The sequence below is a fragment of the Amphiprion ocellaris genome, chromosome 22, assembly GCF_022539595.1.
Source record: "Amphiprion ocellaris isolate individual 3 ecotype Okinawa chromosome 22, ASM2253959v1, whole genome shotgun sequence".
Classification (NCBI taxonomy): Eukaryota; Metazoa; Chordata; class Actinopteri; family Pomacentridae; genus Amphiprion; species Amphiprion ocellaris.
Genome location: NC_072787.1, coordinates 10944062 through 10957473, shown reverse-complemented (window position 1 = coordinate 10957473; position 13412 = coordinate 10944062). Strand labels below are relative to the sequence as shown.

General features: G+C 37.6%; 1 protein-coding gene across 2 annotated transcripts; it reads right to left on the bottom strand.

Annotated features, from left to right (window-relative positions):
* Window positions 1–2894: 2894 nt before the first annotated feature.
* Window positions 2895–11574, bottom strand: zc2hc1a (zinc finger, C2HC-type containing 1A). 2 transcript variants are annotated; one of them, XM_023299901.3, is made up of 10 exons: window positions 11489–11574; window positions 10746–10819; window positions 9520–9636; window positions 9021–9047; window positions 7994–8135; window positions 7493–7635; window positions 6129–6234; window positions 5889–5964; window positions 5230–5334; window positions 2895–4703 (listed from the first exon to the last, which is right to left on the bottom strand). In XM_023299901.3, exons 1-10 carry the CDS (start codon window positions 11505–11507, stop codon window positions 4568–4570), a joined length of 945 nt encoding a protein of 314 aa, XP_023155669.1. In that variant the 5' UTR covers window positions 11508–11574; the 3' UTR covers window positions 2895–4567. The 2 variants fall into 2 exon arrangements, with proteins under 2 accessions (XP_023155669.1, XP_035799607.1); XM_035943714.2 differs by lacking the exon at window positions 9021–9047.
* Window positions 11575–13412: the final 1838 nt, after the last annotated feature.

Sequence of the window (13412 nt, the reverse complement as noted above, 5' to 3'; positions counted from 1 at the left end):
AGCCGGTCAGCTGGGAGAGTGTATCCAAACATAAGCCTATTTGTCTCTTAAGCTACTGTGCTTGATGCTAGACAGAGGCAGACTACACTAGAAAATGTACTTGCAGTAGGTAATATTAAGAGAGAAGCAGTGACTAGAAATGAGTGTACTGATTTGGGCACTTGTCGGTCATTCTGGTTGTATTTGCAGTTTGAGAATTTACAGCATCTTTTCTCCTCACACTGAATAGTCCATTTTGTTCCCACTGCTGTTTACCTACACATCATTTTTCACAGCCTCGATTCAGGATCAGATTTGATGATTCAGGCTCATTGCTGAAGCCTGAGTCATACAGCAGTGAGAACCACAGTCTCTTTAGAGCCTCAAGCCTGAGCAGACCAGCACAGGTTTAAAACACTGGCTCACTTTAATCCCTTTTTAACAACATGGAACAGGTTTTTGCTCTAGTACACTTTCCTAATTTTGACTAGATATACATCAGTTTGGAATCAGAAAAGTTTGGTTCTATAGCATGTCAGGTTTTACTTGACCTTAATTAAAAATGGCATGTAGAAGGGAGGAAGAAGGCAATGGCATCATTAGTAGTTGGCCCAATCTTGGTTTTTGGATAAAAACAAATATCTTAGAACAAAGGGCTTGTTCACTAGTTCCAAGAAATCTGAATGGAACTAATTCAAGAACCAGAGCTAATTAGTTGGAAAACGAATTACATGATTGGCTTATGAACTTTGTTAAGGCCGTCCCTAGATCAAGGAAATGAGTACTGTACTTTGATCAAACCCTGTACACATTAGAAGTGGTATTCTATGATTGCAGTCAGGGTTTTCAGAAATCAAACTTTGATTTGTTTTAGATCGGCTATGAAGTGAGCCTTGTTTCGATTGACAGTTTGAAGGGATTAATATATATACCAGTAAAATGTATGTTGCTGGGACAGTGTGCACTGCTATGAAGCACTTAATAATTTATCACAGGGGTTTTCAAAGTCTGACTATGGGACCCCACTCCGAAAAACCTTTTAAAAAATGTACCCCTCCTCTCCGCTTAGTTTACTGGGCTGTCAGTGGGCATAGAAAGTATTAGTACTAATATTTAAGTCTGATATAACTTTAGACTGTACAGAGTACATAAAAAAACACTTAGTTTCTGAATCTGGGAAAACAAGAAAAAACATTAAAATTCCCTCAAAACTGTCGTCGAACCATCTTTTTAATCAAATATTATACACTAATGTGGAACTATGCCACATAAAGAGTAAAGGGACGGTGCAAGACACAAACACTATATGAACTTTGGGTGTACAGGATGTAAGAAATAAGATGGGACCTCCGCTTAACTAATGTAACTAATAACTAATGTAGTATTTTTTCCACTTCCATTCACTGAGGCTCATCTGAAACTGCTTTAACACCACTGAAAAGGCCTGCCTCTCTCTTTGAAAACCTCTGATTTATCATTACCTACCTGGTATCTACCTGATGTGACTCAAAACTAACAAGCACATGTTGACTTTCGTTGATTAGACTAAAGAACCCAAAGTGAAGTTGAAGAAGAGGACAGCAACAGGACAAAGGAGGAACGAGCAGAGAAGAATCAAGAAGGAGAATAGAAAACTTTGCAGAGCCAACGCAATGCTCTCTAACATGACTGAATGCTATCAGATTCTCAAAGCTCAATCACCAGAAACGTGAGACCCAACTCAAGCACAGTGTGAAGCAAAAAACTTGCACATGCTGCCAGTTCCTCACTACTACGCAGTCCTTCATGGGATTATGCAAGAAGCTTTCACTTCATTTAAGCTTTCCTGTAAAGTACCAGTATATCTCTCTTGCAGCTGTTTTGGGTGTTATATGACTACTGACTCTTAAGATAAGTTTCCAAGCTACACAAAAACAAGCTATTAAACCAAGTGGAAAAGAAACTTCCAGACCCACCCAACATACCGGACTCTGCCCCACTGTGCTTCGGAGCAGCTGTGGACTAAACATACCACTTGCTACCATGCAGAATTCACATACATGTCTCATGGACCCTGTATAATGTGCATGAACCACAGCACAATGAAGCTCTTACATGGTTGAAGGTGTGTTCAAAAAAGAGAGTATTTTGTAAGATTAATTTAAAGGTGCCAGTGTGCAGCTAATCAGATATCTGTATGCAATTAGATTGTAAAGAATATGCTATGATATTGACTTGCACTTTGCGATAAGTGCTGAAGCCTGACCAGGAAACATTAAGGTGCTTAAATACAGTTTTGCTTTCACTTTGGATTTGAATGACTAACCCTGTCATGCCTTTGTTATCTTAAGGTCTTTTTTTTTTGTTTCCTGTAAGGGCAGTTGTTTTAGGCTGTGTGTCAAGTCAGGTTCTTTTAAGAGGACATTGTGTTGCTTAATAACTGAATAATGATTGATGTATTAAAAGCACATTCTGCCACAGATGGCTGAGTTCAGCTCATACACATTATTCTTTGGAATACATCTTGTCACATTAGGTTGATGCTTTGATTAATGCTAACTGCCACATAGAAAAAATATCTCAAGAATGTAGCGCAGCATGAGAAGTCAGAACAATGACTTTAAAATACGCCATTAGTTGTTTTGTGCACAAGAAATGCATAAGCATGCGGCCTGCTCCTAGTTCCAGCTAGCACGTTCAGTAGAGCAGCTATTTTCTCTTGTCAGGTCGCATTTATTACATGTTAACACGCAACTATTTTCTGTCCATTAAATGTCTATATTTTTAAGCAGATAAAGCAACTATTAATGTACAAAACATGGTACATGTATTCCAAATATATTCATATTCAAAACAAAGCTATGGTGTCTGTGTTACTTTGTACAGCACAGCACTGCTACTACTGCTTCACCAGATATTCACAACTGGATCACAGCTGTCTTCATAGAAGTTTATTGATGGTGGATATACATGGCATTAGTGCACAACCATACCCAGGCAACAACCACTGTAATCAGTACAGGAAAATATAGCCATCCAGTCAACATTTCTTGTCATGTAACATAAATACAGTATAGTTTATTTACTGGAACAAATGCCTTATTTGCTAAAGGAGTGTCATTCCTGGAGTATCGTAGTTAATTGCAGTTAAATGGTTTAAATTACCAATGCACCTCAGGGAGAGGAGTTTCTCTCTCAGTGCCCCACCTGTGAATGAACTCTGTGGGGTTATAGTGTGTTGGACTAAGCAGAGACATAAACCAAAGGCCTACAAGTCATTTAAATCGGCAGTAGTGTTACTGTACTTTTGATCCTAAGTGCCTTAGTGCACTGAATACTGACTCAGGAGAAACACTGTAAAGAATAAAGCAACTGCAACACATCCAGGTGCCTTTAAATCTCATACAAATCCAAATAAAAACATATTTTTGTTGAGCATTAAACAAAAGATGCAGTCATTGTTCATTCAGTAAAAACAAAAGGGAATAAGAAAATAAATAACTGTATAAAACGAGAGGAAATAAAAGAGACTGAGCAAATGCTACATGTGTCTGTATTGGTATCATTATAAGAAGTTCTGCTGCAAAGTGACCTTAAAGGGAGCAAAGACCTTGAACAGCTAATGACTTTTTTTGGAAAGGTCTGTATCAAAACAAGGTGAAAAGACAAAAATTTGAATACATTTTCTTTAGAAAACCACATTGCTTTCTTCAGTAGTCAATCATATTGCACTTTAAAAGGAACATAGTCTGCTTGAGAGGAAGCGGAGGCAGAGTGGATTAAGGAATGCATTTCAGTTCAAGGTTGACCGGGGACTGAGATACAGGGGCAATCAAAATCACCTCTAATGAGTAACCCAACACTTTTCCTTTACCTCCTATTTCACATTTAACAATCCACTTCTTAGTCTTTATCTACTCATCTGCCCTCTACTCTCTTCTAAAAATGCACCAATATCTGCTAAATGCTGATACCGAGTCTCCTCCATAAGTATTGATTATTGTTCAGACTGCATCATCCCCTGCTTCATTCTGTCATTAGAAATTCTCAAACCCTCTACGGCCTCTAGTTTCACGGCAGTAATGTTCATGTATAGAAGGTGTCGGAAAAAGCAGCGATGTTGAGAGAAAATCCAGCATTGAGAGGAAAGCTAATCAAAACTGCATGGATTGTTTATTAATCAGTCAATAAAAAGCACTGATATCATGAACCTTTACATTTTCAGTTAAATTTTAGACCACATCAGTTCACCACTGAGATTGTTCAGTGTTTAGTAGCCAAATGCACCATATTTTAGGTTATGGTAATTATATTTGTATGTTTGCATTATTAAGAATTCTTCATCAGCACTGTATGAAAATATGATAATACTCATCAGTGCTTACCCCTATCCTGAATAAAGACTAATCTCCAATTATAAAAGGAAACTCAGTACCTTATGGTTGTCGGATAAATAAACCACTTTACTACCAGGAAACTAGTCCCACGTGAAAATTAAGACAGACATGGTTTTTTAAAAAATTCTTCTTAGCTTTGGTGAAACTCTGAAGCTAGCTTGAGTACCGGTGCATCCCTATGCTCCTCTACTTTGTTGTTTTCCGGACTTCGGTCAGATACACATCCTCCTGACCCCACACTCGCAGCAGAATTTGGCGGATTCAATGGGGTACTTGGTCCCACAAGCGTGACAGAATTTGCTTTTCATTCCACCATTGCCAACTTCATTCCCGCCATCAACATCATTCCTGGGAAATTCGACAAAGATGGCAAAGCAGAAGGTTTACAGTGTGTGTACGCAAAGTTGTTAGCAGGGATATTTCAATTATTTAAGGAGTTTAAAATATGATAAAAAATTTCTGAATATAATTTAGGTTGACATGAGGTAAACAATGAAAAAACACACAAACCAAATATAACCTTGAAGTGCATGAAGTAGTAGTACTGGTGTAGCAATACACACACCAGATAATAAATTATAATATTAAATCCTTTGCCTTAATTTGATTAAATAGGCTTTTTTTGCCCTTTTTGAAGTTGTGTGGCTAACAAAATCATTATAATTATACAAGCTATAAAGTTGTATCAGTGAATTTAACTTCATGTACTTGATTGAATTTGAACTTCAAAAACTACACTAAAATCATATTCAATTTAAATTGTACAGTAGAGGTGAATTTTCTGTGTGCAATACACCACCAACCCACAAGAGGTCAGGACAGGATAGAAAGTTATTCAAGCAGGGCTTTCTTTGGAGCTACTGAGTTAATTTACCTTGATATGTAGGTGTCTACTTTCTTCTTGTTGAATCCTACTCCAGACTGAGCGTTTCTCACTGAGCCATAGCCAGAGCTCACTGCTCGGGCCTTACTTCCCACACTAATAGAGGGATCAGAAAAATAACCAGAGAGGACAGAGATAAAGGTGTGTTAAACAAGAACCACTTCCATGACTGGGTTTGTAAAAAGAGACCTCAATTTCAACACCTTTGTGCTGGGACTCATCTAATGACATTTTTACTGACCTGGCTTATGAGGCCATCAATACATGTTGACAATAAAAGTAATGGCCTAGGGATATTACACAAACAAAGTGTAGACTTTTAAAGAAATATGTACAATGTAATATGAAATTCAGTCTTTCTTCAATAACAGTCACATGGAGCAAAGTGAAATCCCGAAATGTCGATCAACTTTTCATGTTGAAGTTATTGTGAATAAATCTTCTAGACACAGTGTAAACATAATGTCTTGTGTACCAAGCTGAAGACATGGACTTACTAAACCAAAAGGTGCTTGAACAGACATGACAGCATGCACAGTAAAAGGTGAAATGGCTCAAGTACCACTGGTACATTAATATCAATTGAACAAAGCCTTTTGTATGTTTGGGTTAACTGCCAGTATTGAAGACACATGTATGCGTGCACTAACCCTGATGGTGGGCTGGTGAGGCCAGAGGGATTACTCCTCACTGAACCTGCGGAGGAGACCTTACTAGAAGGGATTCCTTGAGTTGGGAAGAAAGTGAGAGAACTAATGATGAGGATTACAGGACAATATGTTCATTGTATTTGAAAATCTGACACAAATATACACGGTATATATATATATATATATATATATATATATATATATATATATATATATATATATATATATATATATATATACCAGTGGGCTGTCCAATGCCTGATCTCTGGGGTAAACGAGAGGAGGCTGAAGGGATGGTTGACACAGCGGGAGAGTTGGCCTTCTTTACAGGACCAGGAGGCTTATACTGACGACAGAGAGAAGGAAACAAAGAAAAAATACATACATAGTATAGAACACGAGCTATGACTGTTACAGCTGCGAAGCATTAAACAGCATTATTCTACCTCAAGACACCAAAAACACATTGATCATGTATCATGATGTTGTAATCTTGTTAACCAAGCACAGACCAGAGCAAAGATGAAGGTACACATGAAGAATGGTTAACAGTTGTATGTGTGTGTTAAGATTTATTAGGCACTCTGAACCCTTGGATATGCGGTTTGTGTGATAGCTTGGCTCCATGAACAACATGTTTTAAACTGTTGTCTCAGACAGCTATAAACCAGGAAAAAGTAGGCTTCACACATTCATAACAATTAAAACTAGCATTATCACCTCCTAATCATGTGCATTCATCAACCAGTCAACTTGCAGTGTACAGTCATGTCTGTCTGGACTTGATGTTTTGGACAGAGAATGTCAGCACTCCATCATTTCATCCAGTCTGGGAGAAATGTTGTCATTTTTACTGTTAAATTATGGCCAAAAATGGTGTTTTATGAGGTGAGAGTGACATTTGACCTTTGGCTACCAAATTATAATGACTTCATTCTTGATTCCGAGTGAACAAATGTGCCAAATTTGAAGAAATTCCCTCAAGGTGTTCAAGAGACACCACATTAATGACAATAGTATGCATAGATGTACCACACGTATGGACGAATGGACAACCCAAAAACATTACGTCTCTGCTCACACCTGTTGTTGGTGCAGAAGCATCAAAACATGCCACACTGCGAGACTTTAGCGGCATAATCATTAATGGTGGAGGGTTTCTCTCATCAAGCAGAGCTCTTAACCAAAATGGTTTAGACTGCTGTGTTTTTATTGGTTACCAAACCAATTCCCCAGTCATGGGCCATAGCTGTTGCCAAGTGACTAGTGAGTCTACATCTGCTGCAAAGTGGGAGTCTCACCATGTCTATAAAAGACACAGATTTGTTAGGGATTTACAAAGAACATTTCTTAATTATACATAATTGGCAATAACACAGAACTGAGACTTGCCTGGCCAAGTATTTGGGCAAGAGTGGTAGCATAGCTATTCACACAAACACAATAATTCCACTCATTATGATTATTATTGTTCCGATAAACCCACTTGTGTGTGTCCCTGTGTGCAGATATTTACTTACTTTAAAACAATGTAACCCTTGTAAAACTGGACATGTGTGTTATTCCCCAACAAAAAGACCTGTGCCGTCGATGCATGCACGTACCTGTGTGCGACCAGGAGGCTTCTTGGCATCTCCTAACTTGCCTTTGTTGGGCATGCGGGCAGCCTGCTCCTGGCAGAACTTGATGTGTCTGTCAGCTGCACTCTCATTGAACCTCCGCTGACAGTAAGGACACTGGATGTAGTCTAAAGACAAACCAAGAAAAACTGTATCTTTAGTAAATCAGCTACAGAAACACAAATTCTGTATACAGAGACAGTTATAAGTACTGCTGTGTGAGAAGATGTGACTTGTACTTTTCTCTTCTTTTACAAATTTAAGTTGCAACCGTCTTCAGGCAATATCTACAGTTTTGCCAGGAATGTTTTCTACTTTCACCTTCGTTACATTTTCAAAAAATAATTGTGACAAACATATTAGGAGTCAAGAAACATATCATGAACCCTGGTAAGCAGCTGTTCATGCTTCTAGAGAGCGTCTAAAAAGTAACTGCTGTTGTTTTGCTTCGTGCTTAATTCAACTCAGAAAAGAACGATGCACTACCCGGGTCATAAGTAGGAGGAGGAGGTGGGGGTAACGGTCCCCCATCCTTCATGACCTGAGTGAGGGACTTGGCAGCCCGGATGGTAGCAATGAAGTCCTCATGTTTCTTGCGCCAGTTGGATGGCTTTTTCGGGGGTTCTGCCTGGCAGGACAACAACACCACAGAAGAGATTCTCTGTTAGACCAGTTTGTTGTTACAGTAAAAGTTTATAGTTCTACTTTAAACAATCTAGTGTTAGCAAAATATATTCATTCACCAGGAAGCTGAAAATTCAGTTGTAATCTGAAATGTTCATGGGTAAACTTTAATGATTAGGTTCTCCTATCTCAGCCTGGAAACAGTCTATTAATGGTTTTACTGAATGTGTTTTTCATGCGTTAGTATGTTATCTAAAGCTGACGATTACTGACAGAAGTAGTTCACTGAGCGCCCTCTGAGCTGCTTCTGTGGCAACATGATAGCCCAACTGACTTCCTCCTATTCAGTTACAGTCTTCCATGTTCATTAAGCATGTTTGTCTGACAAACGCAGGCGATTTTGAGAAAAAAAAGAGGCCAATTGTTTCATGATTCCCTGCAACTTTCACAAAATAATCCTCATTTCTCAAAGCCAAGGTACAGAGAGAATAATTTAACAAGTATAGGTTTGTTCTATTCATATCACATAGATGGCACTATTGTTATTCCAGTGGGAGGACAGAGTGAACGTAAAGCAGTTTGTTGAAGCCAGAAAAGATAGAATTAAGACAGTTATGGTGAAACAAAATATATATAATCCGACATATCTGAATATTGTCAGTTGAAGAATGGAGACAGAAAGGAAAGCGCTAGTGATATATTTTTTCGAAGTTAACACCAGCTTTATGAGTTAAACCTCTTCCAGACTATTCAAGTTTCAAAGCTAGGAAATCAGCATTTATGAAGCCAGAAACAGTGAGTGAATGCCTCCTAGGCTTCACTAGATTATCTGTGTTCCTAAAAATTGTGTAAATAGAAGGACAAATGAAAAAATAACAAATCAACTTACTTTCTCAGCAGCTGCTGAACTTTGTGACTGAAATACAATTAAAAGTGGTTTACATGTGAAATTAAACTGTCGACACAAAACACTGAATGTCCTACAGGGAAAAGCAGATACACAAATATGTGTTGTTCACCACAGTGTGTGGTCTCAATCTCTATACCCTCTTTACTCTTGATATAGAATTTTAGTCTCAACTATGACTGTTTAAAACATGAATTTGCATCAAATATATCTATTGTGGACAGATGATTAAATAAACAACCTGAGATAATCATTATTGAATTCTGATGAACTGAACAATAGACTGAGAAATGAATTAAATTATTAATCTATTTGCAGACAATTTAATCTGAAAAATGTTTTAAACAAAATGCAAAATAAATGAGGTGTTCTTAAGATGTACAACTTTGAGGATGTTTTCTTCTCATTAATAATGTCACTGCGCACTCTTGGGAATTATTCTGTGTTGGATATCCATCGCTCTCATTAGGTGAAGGCTTACCTTTGGTTTGATAGGTTTCAGTGTGGGGATGTCTGTTCCCTCAGCTCTCTGCCTGCTGGAGTCAAAAACCTTTCTCCTTTTAGATGCTGACTTTTGGCAGATTTTAGCATGCTTCTCCTGTGGAGAGTGAAGAACATACACAATGGAGACACCATAAGTGAGTCTGTTGTTGTCAAGTGTTTCCAGAAAGCAAAACAGACATGAATTCTGTGACTAAACTTGTGACTAAAAATGCAAACATTTCTTTTTTCTCGAAGAAAACTACACAGTACAAAGTTGTTTGTGTAACTGAAAGCTGCATCCAATTCTTCAAACCCCCTAATGTTTTCCTGATGTAGATGCAAGCTTACATCCCTGCACAGTTATAGGATAATAATGCATCATGCACTGATGCAGCTATTATTGACTGGTGGGGCTGAGTGCTATTATAAGTGTACAGTTTTGTGTATTTGCATTACCAGATGGAATATGTTCAGATAACATACCGAAATCATTGTAGCTTTAATGAAGTCAATGCCTGGATGTTTTGGTTATGTTACCATGGTCAAGTAATACCAGAAAATACAGCAATGCTAATCAGATATGCATATCATAATTTTCTTCATCTACGTGCGTAACTGCAATAAAGATGATCGTATGATGAAAATGCTTTACATATTAGCAAGTCAGTCACAACAAAAAAAAATTGTATTCTGAAGAATGGAGAAATCTCATTGTTAAGAGGTTAGTTTCAAATGTACAAATTAGCATTTGTTTGTCTTCTTGATTCCTTGTCAATGAATTCCACGACAACTGATACTGAAGATCTGCATTTTCCCTAGATATTCATATGATAATAACACAGCAAGTTGTGGGTTTTCACTCATGCAGTCTTAAGTTTCACACTTTTACTTGAATACATAGCCTTACTGTTGTATTGAAAACCCTCATCCTCTGTTTAAACAGCTCCTCACAGGGCCCTGCTGGCTGTTTGGATCATAGCCAGTGACATATTATTATCCAAACAGCTGATATCCTATCAGCTGACAACAGCTGTGGAAAATACTGTCATCCAGGCGACCCGAGGCTGTCTCAGAGCATGAAAATCCTTTGATTTAAGCAAAACATATGGATGACTCAAAGTTTTACTGAACTGAATCAATTGCATCATCTTCAAAAAGTGTCTCCCCTTACAGCACAGAACTTTTCTTGAATGTTAGAGATGACCAAGGAGTGTTTGTTTTTACCAGGACTTTAGGGAAGAAACATCTTTTGCAGGTGTTACATTGAACGAGATCCTCAGCAGGAAGAGCTTCACCATCTGCAAGAACAACACATTAAAAACTGATTGTAGTAAAAAAAAAAAAAAAGAAAGTTTAAAATGTCATGGAAACAGTCTTATAGCTGTTTGATAAAAATGAGCACGTATAGAAAATCACCGGGAGTCGACATTTGATGCATGGTTAATACTGACAGTACTTCTGCGCTCACAAATTGTATTTTAGGGATTGTTTTTAGCACAATTATCCAGTTGCAATTTCTCACTGATGCGTTCGTTATTGGTTAATTCCATACGGATTCACCAGTCTTTTCCAAATCCTGGAAAATGGCTAAAAGTAACGACGGTACCGATTCAAAAAGGTCATTGCAGTATTTTTTTTTCCCTAAATTCAAAATCTCTGACGGCTTCTTGCTAAATGTAGCTCAGTTCATTCAGCTGATTGTTAATTATTTAGCAGCATGCTAACACTGGATAGCTCCTGTAGCTAGGGATCACACCCATTCAGATAGACAGCAGCTAGCTTCATCTTTGGCCCTGACGTTACCTAGCATTACTTGGGCTAAATCCCAAACAAAAAAAGAGGTCGCTATCAAAGAGGGCTACGCTTAAGCAGCAAGGTTAACTCGGAAGTGTAAAAACGGAGAGGTTGCGAGCTCGACTTTGGACCCAAACAGCCAAAATAAACACTCAGACGGCAATATTGCTCACCTTCAAATTCTTCCATCATTAGGTTATGCCTTGTCTGATGCTGCTGCCGTTGTTACAATCGGCCAAACGCAAACAGACGAAACAAGAGGACTCCCTCCTGCTCACTTTTCACTTCGTTAAAACAGCGGAAACCGTCTCAAATTACTGCTTTTATTGACTTATTCCTTCAGAAAATTCCTTTAAATTACAAATAAAATAACATATGGGGTCTTTGTATATGAGTGAGTGTTTTGCTGTATCGACTAATCATACATTATATTTTTTATACGTTCGTAGGTTTTTTTTTTCTTGGACAACGAAGAGTGGGCTGTATCAGGTGAAGTATTAAATAAATGCTACCTTTATTGTTTTATCATTTAAACCTTATTCTATTAATATTTCATGTGTGCTGCCTCCTCTACCCACGAAACAGACAATAATGGATTCGCAGGCTGTGATTGAATGTGAATTATCTTGACTTTACTGATCTTTGGCTACCAATAGCAACTGGACTGTCCGATGCCGCTCGACGTGCTAACATCCGAGTATTTCATTGGTTGTTACTGCATGTTTTGAGTTCATGCAGTGTGTATTTTGGACAGCAGGTGGTGCGTGGGAGGCAACCTCCTCCATCAACTTCCCAGAAAATTCCCAAATATGGAATTAAAGTAGCCCGTTTTTTTTAGTCTTTTTTTTTTCTTCCCACTTCGTTTTGGGTGCATAACAATAGCCACAGGCAAGGTTTTAAATCAAATCAAATTTATCCGTAATATACACCCTTGTACATTGTACAGTGCTTAGTTAAATGTTTTAATTAAAAAAAAAAAATGACTAGTCTATGCTGATATTTAAAAGTGTGTCTCTGTATCTGTATCTTTCAAATTAAATAAATAGTACAAAAGGGCATACAAGAAAGTGCTATAAGCTACATTAAAACAGCAGGAGTAAGGAATCAATACAATTACAAAAGTCATAAATACATTTAAAATATTGTTTAAGCGAGGCATCTGTGCAGATAATGCAGGAATGTGCAAGTTATTTGTCGGGGAATGTGCAAAATCTCACAATATGTAATGTCTCATTCACTGCTATTTATGTCTCATTCACTGCTATTTATATTCACTCCGTTATTTATCTCCGTTATTTATACTGTATATATGTAAATAGACTGTTTTTGCACTACTTTAAGATTTCCTTGCACTGTAAAGGAGAAGCTCTGCAATCTCGTTATACATTGTATAATGACAATAAAGAATATTCTATTCTATTCTATTCTATTCTATTCTATTCTATTCTATTCTATTCTATTCTATTCTATTCTAAACAATTTAAAATTTGCAAAAGACAAAAAATAATCCTATTTATAAGCTGAGTATTAATATAATGCATTGATTCGGTGTTGATGGTGCAGTTTGCGACCAATTTAAGATATGAATGTATAATTTTACAAAGCCATGAATATCCTAGCCAAATTCAAGACATATATGGTTGTATGGTTTTATGTATAAAACTATACCGAAATGTATGATTTTACGAATATCCTAATTATCTTTCAATATTTAGTCTGTGTCTATGCTTCGTTTTCATTTTCAAAATACAAACTTAGGTCAGTCTAAAAATTTGGTGGCCTTATTTTGCTTTACACCCTTGACAGACCTCATTTAAAGACGGCTGTTATTATAACAACCAAACTAGTGTGCTCTCTGTTGGCTCAACCACAAGGCCAGAGCAACCATTCGGAGCTTCTCAGTTTCCCATATTGAGAACACGTGTCATCTGAATGGAGTATTCATAGACGGATGCTATGAGACCATAGCAAACACATTATTGAACGTCTGCATCTGCCTTCATCACAACAAGATCGCTGTTCTCACACTAACTCTCCTCTCTGTGGTCCCTCTGTCTCTCACACACATACAGTTGTGATTCCGTCACTTCTGAGGAC